The sequence below is a fragment of the Acipenser ruthenus genome, chromosome 40, assembly GCF_902713425.1.
Source record: "Acipenser ruthenus chromosome 40, fAciRut3.2 maternal haplotype, whole genome shotgun sequence".
NCBI classification, from domain to species: Eukaryota; Metazoa; Chordata; class Actinopteri; order Acipenseriformes; family Acipenseridae; genus Acipenser; species Acipenser ruthenus.
In genome coordinates this window covers 7,908,315-7,929,707 of record NC_081228.1, presented here as the reverse complement: position 1 = coordinate 7,929,707, position 21,393 = coordinate 7,908,315, and the positions used below count along the sequence as shown (strand labels likewise).

The 21,393-nt window shown below is 42.0% G+C and overlaps 1 protein-coding gene across 3 annotated transcripts in view; it reads left to right on the top strand.

Annotated features, from left to right (window-relative positions):
• Positions 1 to 9,400: 9,400 nt before the first annotated feature.
• Positions 9,401 to 21,393, top strand: part of LOC117397449 (major histocompatibility complex class I-related gene protein-like) — a 140,669-nt gene continuing 128,676 nt past the window's right edge. For all 3 annotated transcript variants that reach the window (XM_059010215.1, XM_059010216.1, XM_059010218.1), the window contains exon 1: positions 9,401 to 9,632. In XM_059010215.1, the coding sequence (XP_058866198.1) occupies positions 9,578 to 9,632 (55 nt within the window). In that variant the 5' untranslated portion in view covers positions 9,401 to 9,577. The remainder of the gene's footprint in view (positions 9,633 to 21,393) is intronic.

Below are 21,393 nucleotides of genomic sequence, written 5' to 3'. Positions count from 1 at the left end.
TATGCCATTCCAAATTGGGACTAAATAAAAAAAAGAAAAAAAAAAATTACTGAATGTAAAATTGCTATATATTTAATTATTTCTAAGCAGTCGTCCAGATTAGCTGCGTTCCTGCCATTTTTATGCATTAAAAAATCCAAAATATGCAATCAATTTAAATTTAATGCGTAAAAATACACATAGCAATTTTGCTGCAAAGCTTGTCTGCCTCCCCTAAAACTTCCACTAACAACTACATCTCCCAGAATGCAATGTCTTCAGTTACTAGGAAACTACACAAGAAAAAACAACCCAACAAACATTATCCAATCACAGTAACAATAAGAAACATTTGAAGCTACACAGGCTGAAGTGTAAACACCCCAGTCCAGCTACAAAACCATCGTCAGAGGCAACCATTAAAAAAGATGCCTATAATATTAAACAAACCGTTTTATAACTTATTAATGCATTTCCTTATTTTATTTAACTGTATGGCTTTATATTGAAGTTCCCTTTCAAGTATGAAATGTATCCATTACATAATGAGCTAACTTTGTTTACCTGAAAATTCTGAGACTTACCAAAGCTGTCACTCAATGACTGGCAATGTCCTCACACCAGTCTCCGCCCCGAAGCTCGATGATGATATGGTGCCATTTTCTTTTAAGCCTGATTTGAACAAGCTGCAGAGAGACCCATCGTTTCAGCGGCTGGGGCATGGTCTAGAATGGTAGGGGACGTAGGGGAGGTGTAACCCCCATTGCGCACTAATGTACCTACGGTGCTCCTGAATCGGTATCATTCGCCATGGTAGTGTTCCATCACCTTGCAGTGCTGGCACCACAGAGCCTCTTCCATTCTCTCCAGCGCATATGACTGAAGGGGGGCGTGAACGAGGCCACTCACAGTGGTGCCTGGGCTCGGCACAGGTGAAGCACCACTCTTCCCCTTTCAGACAGGTGAGGCAGCTGTCCAGCCCTTGGTCCATTTCCTCCCCTCGGGCAGACAGCACCTCCCTCGCTTGCCTCTGTGATCGGACACTCTTCCCCTTTTTCTTAATTTTCTCACAAAAAAATCCAGAAAAATAAAATACCCGGCGTGAGTGTCTGGAGGCGTGTTATCCCACGTTCTGATACCACGTGTAACAGGATAGCTTGTGGGTGACGTCAGACCAGGAAGAAGACTGGACACAGTACTGGGGTTGAATACGCTGCTGCACGGGCTTTAATTATAAATCAAAGATAAGCAAATAAACACAAAACAGTACATTTAATTCATACTAATATAAATAAACACAAAACAGTTCATTTAAATCATACTAATATAAATAAACACAAAACAGTTCATTTAAATCATACTAATATAAATAAACACAAAACAGTACATTTAATTCATACTAATATAAATAAACACAGGGGCAGGGGGGACCCCAGCACAAGCACTGGTTCTAGGGCTTCATATTTTTATTTCAATTCATTTAGAAGAGAAAGCAGTCATTTTTTCTTGTGCTTCACGTTTGTTTGCTACAGTATGCTCTGTTTTTGCAATGGTGAAACACAGTGTTTGGGCTGCTAACACAGAGCCATACAGTAGTTATACAATTCTATAGTTTTGGCAGGGAAAGAAACAAGTCAGCAAAAAAGGCAGACTAGTGAAAAAGACATTTTGATTACCAAAAAACTCCAATAAACTAAGTAGGGCTGTGTTCGAAGGTTCGTTCCCTAGCCAGGAATTCGAAGGTAGTTTTAAACCTTCGAAGGTTCGTCAGGTGGCATTCAGGCACTGCGTTTTTTATCCTCTGTTAACAGAAACCGTTGACAATGTGTGAATACTATGAATCACACATTGAATGTCACTCACATGCAAAATTGGATCTTTTGATTTGTATAATGCATATTACGTAAACAAAAGATGTTGAATTAGAATCTGCTACCAAATCATTATACATATCAACTCTACATGGCGCAGCTCCTGTGTATGGAGCAGGTATAGTATCCAAAGCACTGGGGGGTACCTCTAGTGGCTGTATTGCTTCAGTAAAATATGTACTGAATACCTCGTGAAGTGCTATGGTAGAATATGTTTGAAACATACAAAATATACGCGAACACTAATAATCTTAATTAAAAAAAAACTGAGCACCGTCCGTCCCTCCCCCTCCAGCGCGTGTTATCCAGAAGCAAATCTCTTCATTCGCCATACCAAAATTATCTTTGCTTGATTTTTTGAAGCCACCCACGTGGACTTATTAAACTTGGTAGAAATACCAATTCTAATTTCAGGAGGGGGTTAATGACCAGGGGAGGGGGGAGGGGGGGGGGCGGGGGGACTTGAAATCAAAAGTGTTTCACAGAATTTGTTAGAGTGATCCCTGAGCTTCTTACAGCAATACTAACATCTTAGGACCCGCATCCCCTACAGGGTAAAGGGTTGGGCTGAAGTTTGAATAACTTGCCAGGAGTGAGTACGGTGTTCCTGGTATTTGTGTCTCTCAAGCCCTGTTCATTACAAGTCGAACGAGGTGCTGCACATGATGGGAGTGTCTAAGTTGAGCCCAGGGTGATCTTTCTAGTCAGGGTCACTGTTTCACTTTAGGTTAACCTTTGCGAGGTCACAGCTCGAAGGGGAAATAAAAAAAAAAAATTATTAGCATTTCTGAACTCAGCGGGCCCGAAACCCCCAGGTGAATTTTTCTAGCAAAATCTGCCCCTTTTCTGGTTGGCGTGGAATGAACCGATATGTATACATTTTAGAAGTATTTATTAATCAGCACTCAAATTGTCTGTTTGTTTAATGTTTACACCGGGCTGGCACATGAGTACCCGCACTTTATTGTTGAGAATTTCACCCCCCTCTTCACTGATTGCTTTTGCTAAACAGTCTCCTGTGTGTTTGCAGTTCCAGAGGCTGCTCTCAACATGTGGTTTGTTGCTGGTGGTGTGCTAGCTGCTCTGGGTCTGATCATCGCAGTGATCATAGGAGCTCTCATCTGGAAGAAAGGAGCATCAGGTGAGAGAGAGGGAGGCGGGGTTAAGAGCTGCTTTATTAATGCTGCATTTCTAATTCCTTTATGAATTGTGTTCTGTATGTGCAGAATAGACATGATGGAGACATGAAATATACATATTTATGAGATTAACATGAACAAACTCCCATTTCTAGATTATCACAGTCTTTTAATGGCCTGGTCTCTCCTGCAGTAAATGTGTAAAAGGTGCCTGTACTAGTCTTTTCAATTTGTTATAGGGGTTAGAATGCAGTTCTTTAAATACTGTTCTTTTGAAGAATTTAACTTGCGCTACAGGAAAACCGATCTGTAGAAACTGCCTGTACCTTCTTAATATCTTTTCTATGGTTCAGAGTTGTAATCTATGTGTTTCTGCAGAGCTGTCTCTACCTGGTTTGCTCTGCTTTTAGGAGCTCATTGTTTTCTATGGTTCAGAGTTGTAATCTATGTGTTTCTGCAGAGCTGTCTCTACCTGGTTTGCTCTGCTTTTAGGAGCTCATTGTTTTCTATGGTTCAGAGTTGTAATCTATGTGTTTCTGCAGAGCTGTCTCTACCTGGTTTGCTCTGCTTTTAGCAGCTCATTGTTTTCTAATGCCACACCTGCTAGATACTAAACTACAGTAACATTCAAATATAAACCCAAGTAAGAAGGGCTTTACAGGCTCTTCTATGAAAGATCTCCTCATTCCTGGTGTCTGCTTGTATTGATTTTATTATTATTATTATTATTATTATTATTATTATTATTATTATTATTATTATTATTATTATTATTTCAGCAAAGGAACAAATGCACTTTTAATTACTATTATAGGACAGAGCACAGCACACCAACAAGGAGGGTAGAGTTCAGAGGAGAGCCTGGGAGCACTCCTGCTTCTCACTGATACTCCACCATTGTCTTGATAGGACAGAGCACAGCACACCAACAAGGAGGGTAGAGTTCAGAGGAGAGCCTGAGAGCGCTCCTGCTTCTCACTAATACTCCAGCATTGTCTTGATAGGACAGAGCACAGCACACCAACAAGGAGGGTAGAGTTCAGAGGAGAGCCTGAGAGCGCTCCTGCTTCTCACTGATACTCCAGCATTGTCTTGATAGGACAGAGCACAGCACACCAACAAGGAGGGTAGAGTTCAGAGGAGAGCCTGAGAGCGCTCCTGCTTCTCACTGATACTCCAGCATGGACTTGATAGGACAGAGCACAGCACACCAACAAGGAGGGTAGAGTTCAGAGGAGAGCCTGGGAGCGCTCCTGCTTCTCACTGATACTCCAGCATTGTCTTGATAGGACAGTCAGTAAAGAGCCTGATGCTTGTAGGGATAGTTCAGAGCGCCGGCTCTTTTCTACCCATCTCATCAGTCATGATGTTTGAAGAGGCAGGACCTACTAATTTGAGACAAGGATGTGTCACACATTTCTGTGTTATTGAGACTAAAATCTGTGTTGGACTCTTCTGACTGATCTCATCTGTTTTAATCCCATCACAGCTTATATTGTGGCTCCACTGTGCTTTTCTCACCCATGTCCTTTACTAACCACAGTCTCTTTGTTCCATGTCTGTATTGTTCCAGGTGTGACTATATTGCAGAGAAGCTGATGACACAGACAGAATAAACGACTCCTCTTTTACACTTCATTGTACCCTGATAGTTCCTATACTTTGTCTTTAGGCCATTTTGCAAAGAGAAAAATGTATTTTCTGCAAACAACTTGTCTAATTCTGCAGCAATGACTTTTTAATGAAATATGAATAAATAAGCAAAAGTAAGCTTGAGTTAATTAAGCAGTAACCCACGACAGGGAGTGTGTAAGTCATAGGCCTGTCTTCCACATGCATGGGCGTGTTGTGAGCAGTGCAGTAAGATATGTCTTACCACACTCCCTGGAGTGTGTTACTGCACTTATAAAATGGCTCTATGTTTATAAAAAGAATACAAAAAAACAATAACATTTCAATCTGTCACAAAGACGGCCGGAGTGGGTGGCGTCAGACCAGAAGCAGGAAATAAACAGACAGAGACTTGTGGTTTGGTGGAGCTGAGCGAATGCTTTCGCTCAGCATTTAATAAACAGAACAGAAAATAAAAGGTTTGAAACACAAAAACACAGGACACGGCACTTTACGCCAAAATAAAAAAGACAAACAAAACGTACTACACTTAAACAGACAGACGAACAAACACAGTGAGTGAAAACTTATATTTACGTTCTTTTACTATTTTAGTTTCTCCTTCTCCACACTCATTCTCCACTCACCGAACACCCAACCCCGACTGAATGAAATGTGCATCTATATATACTGTTGTGCTGGGATTCAATTACTAATTAATTATTCACTTGAATCCCAGCACGTGAATTAATTCTGTGCAACCCCGTGCTCACATATTACATTTAACCAGCACGTGAAGTGATTTGTGCCCTCCTCGTGCCTAAATATAAATCTACATTTTTAAATACACGTGAAACACAGACCCATTTATATCCCGTGTACCAATCTCTATACACCAACATTAACACACGCACGCACCATACAATACATAATATGCACACGGGCGGGGCACATTGCCACACAATCACATTTCAAACTGAAGTGTGATGTAATGTATCCATCAGCCAGTGCAGAACAGTTCCTATACTTTGTCTTTAGAAGCTACAGATTTGCTGGAAAAACTTATAACTGCTGAGTGCGTTTTTCTTCTTTTTTTAAAATGTTTTTTTAGATATTCAAGGTTATTTTTTTAAAGTGCAGTTTGAAAAACGTTTTATACACTTTGGTAAGTAAAGTAGACGTTTGAAGTCACTGTTTCCCTGGTACAATAATCACGCTGTGCAGCTTCATTGTTTATTCCTCCAAACGCACTGCCTGCGTCTCTTCTCGACACTAGTTTAACTGCTTTAGATCCTGCCCAGCCGGACCTTTAGGATTATTTTGTGTTTCGAGGCTTGTTTAATTTTACACCTTTCTTTTGTGCTCTGTGAGCAAGTCGTTTTGTTGTTTTAAATAAACGGCGCTGCAGCGTCTTTTTGAACTGCAGTACTGTCTGTGTTTGTTTGTGTTCCTGGCCTGTCACAATGCCCTTAGAATGTTTGTAACCGCATCACAAAAACAACTCAAACAATATCCCTCCACCGGTCTCCTAATATTTGAAATATGAACACTCACTCGCTGTAAAGTGTGGTTTGACATTCAAATACATTTAGAGAAGCTCAAGAGAGTAACCTCCTAATGCCTTCCTGATCGAAACCCATGAAAATGCTTTGAAGTTTGCAAGTCTGCATTTTATTATTATTATTATTTGTTTATTTAGCAGACGCCTTTATCCAAGGCGACTTACAGAGACTAGGGTGTATGAACTATGCATTATTATTATTTATTTCTTAGCTGACGCCCTTATCCAGGGCGACTTACAATTGTTACAAGATATCACATTATTTTTACATACAATTACCCATTTATACAGTTGGGTTTTTACTGAAGCAATCTAGGTAAAGTACCTTGCTCAAGGGTACAGCAGCAGTGTCCCCACTGGGGATTGAACCCACATCCCTCTGGTCAAAAGTCCAGAGCCCTAACCACTACTCCACACTGCTGCCACACTATGCGTCAGCTGCAGAGTCACTTACAACTACGTCTCCGAAAGACGGAGCACAAGTAGGTTAATTGACTTGCTCAGGGTCACACTGAGTCAGTGGCCGAGCTGGGATTTGAACCGGGGACCTCCTGGTTACAAGCCCCTTTCTTTAACCACTGGACCACACAGCCTCCTTCAATGAATTTCAATGAAGCTACAAAAAATAATTTGAATGAAGCTACAAAAAATCATAACAACCCCACAGAAACCTGAGATCCAACTACTGAGGGAGAATGTGTTACAGCCCGATGATCCACACTGCAAATCACAGGGAGAATGTGTGAGAGCCCCGATGATCCACACTGCAAATCACAGGGAGAATGTGTGAGAGCTCCGATGATCCACACTGCAAATCACAGGGAGAATGTGTGAGAGCCCGATGATCCACACTGCAAATCACAGGGAGAATGTGTGAGAGCCCCGATGATCCACACTGCAAATCACAGGGAGAATGTGTGAGAGCCCCGATGATCCACACTGCAAATCACAGGAAGAATGTGTGAAAGCCTGATGATCCACACTGTAAATCACAGGGAGAATGTGTGAAAGCCCCGATGATCCACACTGCAAATCACAGGGAGAATGTGTGAGAGCTCTGATGATCCACACTGGAAATCACAGTGAGAATGTGTGAGAGCCCCGATGATCCACACTGCAAATCACAGGGAGAATGTGTGAGAGCCTCGATGATCCACACTGCAAATCACAGGGAGAATGTGTGAGAGCCCCGATGATCTACACTGCAAATCACAGGGAGAATGTGTGAGAGCCCGATGATCCACACTGCAAATCACTGGGAGAATGTGTGAGAGCCCGATGATCCACACTGCAAATCACAGGGAGAATGTGTGAGAGCCCGATGATCCACACTGCAAATCACAGGGAGAATGTGTGAGAGCCCCGATGATCCACACTGCAAATCACAGGGAGAATGTGTGAGAGCCCCGATGATCCACACTGCAAATCACAGGGAGAATGTGTGAGAGCCCCGATGATCCACGCTGCAAATCACAGGGAGAATGTGTGAGAGCCCCGATGATCCACGCTGCAAATCACAGGGAGAATGTGTGAGAGCCCCGATGATCCACGCTGCAAATCACAGGGAGAATGTGTGAGAGCCCCGATGATCCACGCTGCAAATCACAGGGAGAATGTGTGAGAGCCCGATGATCCACACTGCAAATCACAGGGAGAATGTGTGAGAGCCCCGATGATCCACACTGCAAATCACAGGGAGAATGTGTGAGAGCCCCGATGATCCACGCTGCAAATCACAGGGAGAATGTGTGAGAGCCCCGATGATCCACGCTGCAAATCACAGGGAGAATGTGTGAGAGCCCGATGATCCACACTGCAAATCACAGGGAGAATGTGTGAGAGCCCGATGATCCACACTGCAAATCACAGGGAGAATGTGTGAGAGCCCGATGATCCACACTGCAAATCACAGGGAGAATGTGTGAGAGCCCAGATGATCCACACCAAATCACAGGGAGAATGTGTGAGAGCCCCGATGATCTAAATTCACTGGAGAAATACCACATACCATATCACACACTCTGTGTGCTGCAGGAGACGGTCCATCAGCATCTTCAGCAAGCAGCACCACTTCCATCTACTGTCCAATTACAAGACAGCTTCCCAGAAGCACTTTAATAACTGCTCAATATCTAGAAATATTCAAACCAATTACCAAGGAAAACACTAAGAATAATAATAATAATTAACACTTTATTAAAAAAAAAAAATCATGATCTTAGTTCTCAGTTTATTCAAATAAAAGTATACAGTTTTAAAAGCGCTGTTTTGTATTTTATAGAGAAGCTCATAGACAACGCTGTTATATATTTTGTAGAACGTTCATTTCATTTAAGAGTGCTTGTGTGGAAGGACACATTGAAACAAACGAAGCAAAGAAATAGCTAAAATGAATAACAACGATCATTAACTGTGCTGTAACACTGAACTATAAAAGCAAACGGACCCTCCACATCGGGCATTACCAGGCGTTTTGGGCCGTTTCGTTTCGGGTCCCAAACGGTCCAGATTCGGTGTTTCTTTCTCCACGATCGCAGAATCACATTTTTCTGGAGGACTTTACAGAAGGTGTGAACTTTTTATTGTACCTGTAATATTTTTTTAAATAATAAATACATAGATTTCAAAAGCAAAGTCATGAGAGAAGCTGTGCCTGGCTGTATCCTCACTTTACCACCTTCACTCACCTTTCATGAGCGCTACATTCACACGCACCCAATTAAAGATGACTTCCTTTCAACAACAACATTATATATCGCCTTTCATGAAAAGACATTCCAAATCTCTTTAGAACTGACAAATGAGGCTGAAGCCCTGCACAGGTAACTTTGTAAATGTAGTTTGATTGTGTTTGTATTATAAATAAAGTTTTCGTTTCAAGGATTGTTTCACAACAGCGTTCTGACTGGTTTTGATTCATCAAAGCTTTATTTCATTTTAACGACTCTTACTTCTTTAATAAAAATCTAAAAGAATTGAAAGAATCAAACTCTGAAAAAAAACCCATTCAGCTAAATACCATTATACACAGCTGGAACAATTACTATATTCACACAATTATTGTTTTGAGATTCAGCTTTTATTAGGGAGAACTCTGCTGTCATACACACAGGTGAGTTTACTTTCTTTACAACACGATTCTGTTTCACTTTCGAGACACAAACCTGAAAAACTCTATTTCACCCAGATACTCCTGACGCTCGCTTCCTATTGGCTGAACCGCGTTTGTGTAGCCAATCACAAAATTCCAGACTGAGAGAGTTTGTGATAAGCAGTTTGATCAGTTGCTGGTTGGCAAAAGGCAGAAGATTTCTATTAAAAAAATATTAAATATTCACTATACATATCACAAACAAATCCATTGTTTATAAGCGAGTATGGTATTTAAATATATTGCTTTGTGAAGACTATCGGAGATGATCCGGATGACTGTACTCGGGATTCTCTGCTGGGTTCATGCAGCTGCTGCAGGTCAGTTTTTACACTAGAAATATTTACTGTCTTCAATAAATACACATTACAAATACTACGAGGCTTCCTCGCAGGATGTGCCTGCTTTAAGAAAAACAAATAGTTTGAAACTGGCAGTCGTCACTCTGAAACTAAATCGTATTTTGTGTGAATGTTAACAAGGCGTCCCTTCTGACGAGTCTGTTGCGGCTGTTATTTGAGTTACTGTGTGTGCGTGTAGACCAAATAACAAAACAACAACGATGCCAAACGGACTAAACAGCTAAATGCAAAAGTATTGAAAGAAAATCAAGTGTTAATTGAGGTCCTGAACTCGCGTGAAACTGGAATAAGCAGTGAACCGGGCGAAGCTGCAAAACAAGCGAAAGGGAAGCTGCGTCCATGGACCAGTTAGATAGTATTTTGATGGAGACCGAGCTTACTACCCGATCCCATCATTAGAGAAATCAGCACCAGGATTCAAGACGCGGTGTAGCTGACAGCCGAGTGCAAATATCTATCTGGAAGCTGCTTTAAATGAAATGCTTCTCGGGGATCTGTGGTATATATGTTGAAAAATGATTCGTAAACAAATCTTGGAATAATTAGATGTTGTAAAGGTATTTGTATTTATCAGTGTGTATTTCTAAGCAATATCGTGCGAAATCCAGCTATCCTCCTAACTGCAGTGCTAATCAAGGAATATTCATGTTTTGGGGTTGCTCGCTAATGATTGGTCAGCTGTCAGAGCTTTGACTTTCCCATTGGTTGCTAAAGCAGGGCCTTCAAGTGAGGCTGAGAATACACTGGGAGATTTATGGCCTGCCTCTGCTCACTCCTGATTGGTCGCCTGTCTTAAAGAAAAAAAAGGACATTCAACTCACTCAAGCCCTTCAACTGAAACGGAGAATACCCTCAACTGTTTTTTTTTTCTAACGTCTGGTCGTTGTTTTAGACTTATGCAGGGGAAATGCAGATCTCTTATTGGCTGATCACATCCCCTTCAGGAAACCCCTAGACTCTTAAAAAACCTCTAGTAAACCCTGTGAGTCATCTTGGATAAAGGCATCAGACAAATGAACAAATAATAATCAGAGTAGTATGTTTCATAGTATAAGCAAGCACACTGTACGCAAGTGAGTGAGGCAACTTAATGTCATTTGACTGACGGTTTACTTGGCACTGTCTGATCAGCAGAGAATACCTTGAAGGTTCTGACGGCACGCCACTGATTGAAATCAGTTTCGTTTTTGTATTGCTTGTTGCTGCTTGTCGGTACATTGATTTAATTCAAGTGTAAGAGGCTTATCCATGGAGTCATATGTATTATAGTAACGCGCTTTAATATACCAGCATACTGAACACAACGGTGTGTTTTTAGGGGGGCTTGCGGCGGGCCTGGTACTTTGTTGCAGCTGATAAAAGTTAATTTGCTGTAACAGGGTTAGTGAAACGGACCTGAGGCCGTTCTGAATTACTGTCCAGCTGCTGCTAACAAGGCACATCTGGAGTAGAAATGTCTGACAAACTGACGTATGTTCTGCTTCAGTGCCACTAAAACAGTGGATGCTGCATTCCTTCATACTGAAGTTAACAATGATAGAAACCCACACGCCTAGCATTGCTTATACTTGTATTGCACCCATTTACACCAATTACTGCACAACCAAGAAGCAACCAATTACCCTATCAGCAATAACACACGTACTGCAAATACTGAAGAGGAACATTTACTCACTAAAAATGACATGAGGTAAAAACAAATTTAATGTGACATTTAAAATCTCTTTGGGGCGTACATTTGTGAAACACCTTAATTTCGGAGGTGAAACAGGTTTGACTGCTGTTTAACCCCTAGTCAGTTTCATGATTGTTGGATGCTCTTTAGCAGACATGCTTTCTTCGCTTGTAGAAGAATGTGGATAATGACAACAGAAAGTGAAATGAGAAGATGTTTTATTAGTATGATTATCCACAGTCCAATAACATCCTGAGGTTAAAGAATGTCCATTTCAAATTGCATCTCTATACCTCTATTCTACAGCTGGTTTCACAGACCCTCATTAGCACTAATCCTGGACTACCTCACCCAATGTAACATTAGGTACCTCCTCTGCTGTGATTCCCATCCCTGGATCTGTCATTGCTTTATCCTCCTCTGCTCTGATTCCCATCCCTGGATCTGTCATTGCTTTATCCTCCTGCTGTGATCCCCATCCCAGGATCTGTCATTGCTTTATCCTCCTCTGCTGTGATCCCCATCCCTGGATCTGTCATTGCTTTGTCCTCCTCTGCTGTGATTCCCATCCCTGGATCTGTCATTGCTTTATCCTCCTGCTCTGATTCCCATCCCTGGATCTGTCATTGCTTTATCCTCCTCTGCTGTGATTCCCAGCCCTGGATCTGTCATTGCTTTATCCTCCTCTGCTCTGATTCCCATCCCTGGATCTGACATTGCTTTATCCTCCTGCTGTGATCCCCATCCCAGGATCTGCCATTGCTTTATCCTCCTCTGCTCTGATTCCAATCCCTGGATCTGTCATTGCTTTATCCTCCTCTGCTGTGATCCCCATCCCTGGATCTGTCATTGCTTTATCCTCCTCTGCTGTGATTCCCATCCCTGGATCTGTCATTGCTTTATCCTCCTCTGCTGTGATTCCCATCCCTGGATCTGTCATTGCTTTATCCTCCTCTGCTGTGATTCCCATCCCTGGATCTGTCATTGCTTTATCCTCCTCTGCTGTGATCCCCATCCCTGGATCTGTCATTGCTTTATCCTCCTCTGCTGTGATTCCCATCCCTGGATCTGTCATTGCTTTATCCTCCTCTGCTGTGATTCCCATCCCTGGATCTGCCATTGCTTTATCCTCCTCTGCTGTGATTCCAATCCCTGGATCTGCCATTGCTTTATCCTCCTCTGCTCTGATTCCCATCCCTGGATCTGACATTGCTTTATCCTTCTCTGCTGTGATCCTCATCCCTGGATCTGTCATTGCTTTATCCTCCTCTGCTCTGATTCCCATCCCTGGATCTGTCATTGCTTTATCCTTCTCTGCTGTGATCCTCATCCCTGGATCTGTCATTGCTTTATCCTCCTCTGCTGTGATTCCCATCCCTGGATCTGTCATTGCTTTATCCTCCTCTGCTGTGATTCCAATCCCTGGATCTGCCATTGCTTTATCCTTCTCTGCTGTGATCCTCATCCCTGGATCTGTCATTGCTTTATCCTCCTCTGCTGTGATTCCCATCCCTGGATCTGTCATTGCTTTATCCTCCTCTGCTGTGATTCCCATCCCTGGATCTGTCATTGCTTTATCCTCCTCTGCTCTGATTCCCATCCCTGGATCTGTCATTGCTTTATCCTCCTGCTGTGATCCCCATCCCAGGATCTGTCATTGCTTTATCCTCCTCTGCTGTGATCCCCATCCCTGGATCTGACATTGCTTTATCCTCCTCTGCTCTGATTCCCATCCCTGGATCTGTCATTGCTTTATCCTCCTCTCCTGTGATTCCCATCCCTGGATCTGTCATTGCTTTATCCTCCTCTGCTGTGATTCCCATCCCTGGATCTGTCATTGCTTTATCCTCCTCTGCTGTGATTCCCATCCCTGGATCTGTCCTTGCTTTATCCTCCTCTGCTGTGATTCCCATCCCTGGATCTGTCCTTGCTTTATCCTCCTCTGCTGTGATTCCCATCCCTGGATCTGTCATTGCTTTATCCTCCTCTGCTCTGATTCCCATCCCTGGATCTGTCATTGCTTTATCCTCCTCTGCTCTGATTCCCATCCCTGGATCTGTCATTGCTTTATCCTCCTCTGCTCTGATTCCCATCCCTGGATCTGTCATTGCTTTATCCTCCTCTGCTGTGATTCCCTTCCCTGGATCTGTCATTGCTTTATCCTCCTCTGCTCTGATTCCCATCCCTGGATCTGTCATTGCTTTATCCTCCTCTGCTCTGATTCCCATCCCTGGATCTGTCATTGCTTTATCCTCCTCTGCTGTGATCCCCATCCCTGGATCTGTCATTGCTTTATCCTCCTCTGCTGTGATTCCCAGCCCTGGATCTGTCATTGCTTTATCCTCCTCTGCTCTGATTCCCATCCCTGGATCTGACATTGCTTTATCCTCCTCTGCTGAGATTCCCAGCCCTGGATCTGTCATTGCTTTATCCTCCTCTGCTGTGATTCCCAGCCCTGGATCTGTCATTGCTTTATCCTCCTGCTCTGATTCCCATCCCTGGATCTGACATTGCTTTATCCTCCTCTGCTGTGATTCCCATCCCTGGATCTGTCATTGCTTTATCCTCCTCTGCTCTGATTCCCATCCCTGGATCTGTCCTTGCTTTATCCTCCTCTGCTGTGATTCCCTTCCCTGGATCTGTCATTGCTTTATCCTCCTCTGCTCTGATTCCCATCCCTGGATCTGTCATTGCTTTATCCTCCTCTGCTGTGATCCCCATCCCTGGATCTGTCATTGCTTTATCCTCCTCTGCTGTGATTCCCAGCCCTGGATCTGTCATTGCTTTATCCTCCTCTGCTCTGATTCCCATCCCTGGATCTGACATTGCTTTATCCTCCTCTGCTGAGATTCCCAGCCCTGGATCTGTCATTGCTTTATCCTCCTCTGCTGTGATTCCCAGCCCTGGATCTGTCATTGCTTTATCCTCCTGCTCTGATTCCCATCCCTGGATCTGACATTGCTTTATCCTCCTCTGCTGTGATTCCCATCCCTGGATCTGTCATTGCTTTATCCTCCTCTGCTCTGATTCCCATCCCTGGATCTGTCATTGCTTTATCCTCCTCTGCTCTGATTCCCAGCCCTGGATCTGTCATTGCTTTATCCTCCTCTGCTGTGATTCCCATCCCTGGATCTGACATTGCTTTATCCTCCTCTGCTGTGATTCCAATACCTGGATCTGTCATTGCTTTATCCTCCTCTGCTCTGATTCCCAGCCCTGGATCTGTCATTGCTTTATCCTCCTCTGCTGTGATTCCCATCCCTGGATCTGTCATTGCTTTATCCTCCTCTGCTGTGATTCCCATCCCTGGATCTGTCATTGCTTTGTCCTAACCGATATAGAATACAGTGCAGCGTCTATCCAGTGTACCGGAGATCACATGGGAAAAGGCAGTCCTAACTGACAGATAGGGAAGTCGGGACTACATTTCTGCGCAGGCACTGCTCTAGGTGTTGGAGCGGTAGGGATAATACACCTGCTGGGTGTATAATGAGCACGAACACTGTGTACGGGCTGTCTGTGTTCAGACGAAGGCCTGAGAGGAGACCTGTAGGGAACCGTATAGAAAGGTATTGAATACAAGTATGTGTTTTGTTACCGGTTATAGGTAAAAACTGAGCAAATGAATAAATATACAGGCACTGCCCTGTTTTACTAAATATCTGTGGTCCAGTGTTCTTTTCCACAAGAAGACAGCGTTAAGATCCCAAAACAGTGACAAAATCGCCCCACTACCAACACATTTGTCACAATATTTATATGTACTTAAATATACACAGGCAGAGAGAAGCAAAATCTGAATGAAGAAGGAACGTCACGAGAAAGCATGAAGTCAAAGTGCAGTAACGGTTTCTTTTAGTTTCCCATCCTCTTTTCAATCAGGATCGACCAGCTTTATTTTTACAGAAACTTCGTCTGCGTTGTAAAACACGACAGGTCATGGTCATTTTTGGATATGGCATACTTGGTTTTCTATTCAGGTTCTATAGTAAACATGACTGTGCAGTGTTTAAGGAGCAATTTACTGTCAAATCTGCAGTTACAAGAGCTGTCCAGTTTTTAGCGGTCATTATTTAAGCAGTAAAATGTCCATATCTGGCTGTGGGAAGGTCATAGGTCAACGAAACCCGCTCTGACTTTTAGAGAACCAATGGGTTTCTATACATGTTCAATTGTAACTACGACCCTATCTTGCTCCTAAAAGGAGTTATAAACTGTTTAATTTTGGGGGGTTCATGACCTTTTACCCCCAAATCCACCAGTCCGATCGTCACCAAAAGTAATAGCAACTCAAATGGGATTGAGTGCAGTACTTGTGCAAAGTTTTGAATTGATCACTTCAAAGCTCTAGGAGGAGATGCGTGCTGAAGTTTTGACAGAAACATGGAATAATAATAAAGAAACCGAGAGAAAACAAGGTCTGGGTTTTACAACGCAGACAATAATAAAGAAACCGAGAGAAAACAAGGTCTGGGTTTTACAACGCAGACAATAAAGAAACCGAGAGAAAACAAGGTCTGGGTTTTACAACGCAGACAATAAAGAAACCGAGAGAAAACAAGGTCTGCGTTTTACAACGCAGACAATAAAGAAACCGAGAGAAAACAAGGTCTGCGTTTTACAACGCAGACAATAAAGAAACCGAGAGAAAACAAGGTCTGGGTTTTACAACGCAGACAATAAAGAAACCGGAGAAAACAAGGTCTGCGTTTTACAACGCAGACAATAAAGAAACCGAGAGAAAACAAGGTCTGATAAAGAAACCGAGAGAAAACAAGGTCTGGGTTTTACAACGCAGACAATAAAGAAACCGAGAGAAAACAAGGTCTGCGTTTTACAACGCAGACAATAAAGAAACCGAGAGAAAACAATCAATAATGATAATAGGTACAAGCACATTTTCCAGTTATATGGTCATTCACAATAGCTTGATTTATACTTATTTTCTTATTACTATTTTGGTATATTTATTATCTGTTGGATAATTATAATTTTTTGTTTAAGTATTTTAACAGGCATGTTAAAAAGAAAACTAAACACATTTTCTAGGGCATGCTGTGAGATGCAGTATTAACATAGAACTGTAAAAATCCATTTTATTGCTCAGAACGAAGGCAGAGACAGCGTAGCAGCAGGGTCAGGGGGCGTGGCTCCTGTGTGTGTGTCTTTATTTTACAGCAAGACCTTCCAACACGGAACACATTAAAATAAAGTATTCCAGGAGTGAAGGGCTTATTTTACCCAAGTGAGTGAATTACAAAACAAAGGACGCCAAATAGCACTTCAAGTTAAATGTTTTGTTTATTCCTGAAATAAATAGTATATAACGTTGACACCATTTTTTTTTCATTCTTTGCCATTGCTGTTTCTTCAAAGTAAACAGTGATCGACACGTTTTCATACAGTAATAACAAGAAGTTTACTTGTGCCTTTTTGTAGCTGAACAAGAAAATGAAAACTGAAATGTAACTTTAAACACTTGCAACAGAAATATATAATATATATAATCTATACAAGTATCACTACACAACATGTTCAGGAAGCTGGGCACTGTTTAAGCGAGGCATTTCAGAATGACGTGCTTGTCTTTTTTCTGTCCTGTGAGATTCTGACTCGCTCTAAAGCAGCACAACACCTTTTTGACCCAGATGGCTTTTTTTATATATTTAATCTTACATATCACACTGAGCTGTTTTTCATTTGCCATTTTTTAAACTTGCACAATTTCTGGTGAGGCGGTAAATAAGGGCAAGGAATTTCTGTCATTTTAGAGAATCCGTACGTCTGATTTTTGTATCTGAATACGTATAAAAAAATATTAGTTTGAATATTCAGATTTGTCCCAGCACTAAATAATAATAGTAATAACAATAACAAGTATGTCAATAACATACATCTCCTGCAAATTTGCAGCTGTAAATTCAAAATTAGAACTATCAGTACGATACAAAAAATGTACAGACAGACAGACACCCCTGTGTATCTCCAGAATCTGATATTCTCAGTATAAGTAAATAGTGTTTTTTATTTGCTTTGGCCTCCTCTCTCTCCAGCCTTGTCCTCCAGCAGAAAGGCTGTGTTCTGGTCTGAATTAGGTTATGTACGAGCGCTCTGCCCATGTGTATTTATTTGTGTTTGGTGGTGGTTGGCAGGGATGGGGTTAATGTCACTCCTTATCTCTGATGTAGTCTGCACGTTGTTCTGGGTATGTTAGATGTCAGCCCTTATCTCTGGTGCAGTCTGCACGTTGTTCTTGGTATTATAGATGTCACTCCTTATCTCTGATGTAGTCTGCACATTGTTCTGGGTATGTTAGATGTCAGTCTCATTCAGCTGTGGATCAGACAGCCACTGCAGCTTTTCACTTGCAGGTGTGGTGGGTGCAGCAACTGTCATCAGAACACTTCCAGATCTAGAAGATATCAAACAAAAAATGTTACGAGTCAAACCCAGCTGGCACATCACAGAATTAGATACGTTTTTAACTTTGTGCCATGCCTTAGAGAATTCTTGTAAAAACACTGCAGCAGCAGCAGCAGCAGCATTCATATTTAAAGTACAACTTTAAAACACTGAATACAATTCAATATCTGAAGGTATTTACATGAATAAAGCAGTGTAACCCTTTTATAGACAAGTGTCTGTATTGTCCTTGACGACAGTGTTTTATATATGGGGGTCTGTATTGTCCTTGACGACAGTGTTTTATATACGGGGGTCTGTATTGTCTTTGACAACAGTGTTTTATATACGGGGGTCTGTATTGTCCTTGACGACAGTGTTTTATATACGAGGGTCTGTATTGTCCTTCACGACAGTGTTTTATATACGGGGGTCTGTATTGTCCTTGACGACAGTGTTTTATATACGGGGGTCTGTATTGTCCTTGACGACAGTGTTTTATATACGAGGGTCTGTATTGTCTTTGAAGACAGTGTTTCTTAACCCTGCTAGGTATGTTTGAATTGGTGCTGCAGGTTCCCATAGTGGTGCAATCAGCAACCTCATTTCTTAATCGATTATCACAGACGCATTGGTCAACAGTAGTCGATGCATCAACAACATTTTATTTTTCAAAATCAAGAACAAACATTAGGATTTGTATCAGAAGATTCAATAACTAAAAACACTGCTGTGCAGAATAGTTAAATGATGAGACAATTATATTCAAATAAATATCATTATTTGTTTATTTAGCAGACGCCTTTCTCCAAGGCAACTTACAGAGACTAGGGTGTGTGAACAATGCATCAGCTGCAGAGTCACTTACAACAACGTCTCACCCGAAAGATGGAGCACAAGGAGGTTAAGTGACTTGCTCAGGGTCACACAATGAGTCAGTGGCTAAGGTGGGATTTGAACCGGGGACCTCCTGGTTACAAGCCCTTTTCTTTAACCACTGGACCACACAGCCTCCGTGAGAACACTTTTGAAGGGGGGGGGGGGGGATGGAAACATTCCAAGGACTTGACAATTGAAAAAAAAAATCAATCTGTCCTTTAAGACATAATAATAATAATAAAAAAAAAATCGATACTATTTTTTAATCGATCTGAAATATCTCTTAATTAGCATTGCTCATAACATTTAATTTGAAAAGCATTTACCATCTACACAAAATCCAATACACTGCCAAACATCGCTCTTCCATCCTCCCTTTCCTTTACCCCCCAATTACTTCGTCAGACTCTTCTGTTTTTTAAATAAAATAATTGTGTAGCTTTAATTTATGTATCAGAAAAATAAAATATTTTAACTGATGTGCCTTGTCCAGGTGGACAGGTTTGTATCCTAGCAACATGATGATGATGCTGCCTACCCTACGAGGGCTGTGCATCGGCAGCGTCTTCACGATATGATTTGTATCACGATACAAGGGTCATGATACAGTAAACTGAGTTTGAAACATCAAAATTACACAGCTGTTGACCCATTTAATAGTGCGTGTTTAATCCAGTAAAGACTCTTTGCATGGAGTGCAGGATGTGCCCTCTAGTCTGGAGTTCGCAAGTTCGAGTCCAGGCTATTCCTTTGCCGGGCGGTGCTCAATTGGCCGAGCGCCACCCGGGGGGAGGGAGGGTTAGGTCGGCCAGGGTGTCCTCAGCTCACCGCACACCAGTGACCCCTGTGGTCTGGCCGGGCGCATGCAGGCTTGCCTGTAAGCTGCCCAGAGGTGCGTTGTCCTCAGACGCTGTAGCTCTGAGGTAGCTGCATGGTGAGTCTGCAGTGTGTAAAAAAGCGGTTGGCTGACGGCACACGCTTCGGGGACAGCGAGTGTTCGTCTTCGCAACTCCAAAGGCAGCGCAGGGCTGGTAGCGGTGGGCTGAGATTAAAACAATAATTGGACATTACTAAATTGAGAAGAAAACAATAAAAATAATTGGCGGCCACTAAAATAAATAAATAAATAAATAGTGCATGTTTAGAATAAGAAAGGTTTTGGTCCAGTAAGAGTCACAACCTGCTGTGCATTTGTTTTCTGATTCATTTTCAATAAAATGATTTAAAATAAAATTACAAATACTGTAAATAATAATAATACAAAAAAAATGTGTACAATTGCAGTTTTTGGAAACCAATTTTTTTGAAAAGTATTTTTTTTATCAGTTTTACAAAAAAATTCTGAATCAGTTTAAAAAGCAGGTCTGTAAATGAAGATTAATTTTAAACCACATACTGTAGGTGAATGCTGTCCTCTGCATGACCTCTTCTTGTGTTATGAATGCTGTCCTCTGCATGACCTCTTCTTGTGTTATGAATGCTGTCCTCTGCATGATCTCTTGTGTTATGAATGCTATCCTCTGCATGACCTCTTCTTGTGTTATGAATGCTGTCCTCTGCATGATCTCTTGTGTTATGAATGCTATCCTCTGCATGATCTCTTGTGTTATGAATGCTATCCTCTGCATGACCTCTTCTTGTGTTATGAATGCTGTCCTCTGCATGATCTCTTCTTGTGTTATGAATGCTATCCTCTGCATGACCTCTTCTTGTGTCATGAATGCTGTCCTCTGCATGACCTCTTCTTGTGTTATGAATGCTGTCCTCTGCATGATCTCTTGTGTTATGAATGCTATCCTCTGCATGACCTCTTCTTGTTATGAATGCTATCCTCTGCATGACCTCTTGTGTTATGAATGCTGTCCTCTGCATGACCTCTTGTGTTATGAATGCTATCCTCTGCATGATCTCTTGTTATGAATGCTGTCCTCTGCATGATCTCTTCTTGTGTTATGAATGCTATCCTCTGCATGACCTATTGTGTTATGAATGCTGTCCTCTGCATGACCTCTTCTTGTGTTATGAATGCTGTCCTCTGCATGACCACTTCTTGTGTTATGAATGCTGTCCTCTGCATGATCTCTTCTTGTGTTATGAATGCTATCCTCTGCATGATCTCTTGTGTTATGAATGCTGTCCTCTGCATGACCTCTTGTGTTATGAATGCTGTCCTCTTCATGACCTCTTCTTGTGTTATGAATGCTATCCTCTGCATGATCTCTTGTGTTATGAATGCTATCCTCTGCATGATCTCTTGTGTTATAAATGCTATCCTCTGCATGACCTCTTCTTGTGTTATGAATGCTGTCCTCTGCATGACCTCTTCTTGTGTCATGAATGCTATCCTCTGCATGATCTCTTGTGTTATGAATGCTGTCCTCTGCATGACCTCTTCTTGTGTTATGAATGCTATCCTCTGCATGACCTCTTCTTGTGTTATGAATGCTATCCTCTGCATGACCTCTTCTTGTGTTATGAATGCTATCCTCTGCATGATCTCTTCTTGTGTCATGAATGCTATCCTCTGCATGACCTCTTCTTGTGTTATGAATGCTGTCCTCTGCATGACCTCTTCTTGTGTTATGAATGCTATCCTCTGCATGACCTCTTCTTGTGTTATGAATGCTATCCTCTGCATGACCTCTTCTTGTGTTATGAATGCTATCCTCTGCATGACCTCTTCTTGTGTCATGAATGCTGTCCTCTGCATGACCTCTTTGTGTTATGAATGCTGTCCTCTGCATGATCTCTTGTGTTATGAAT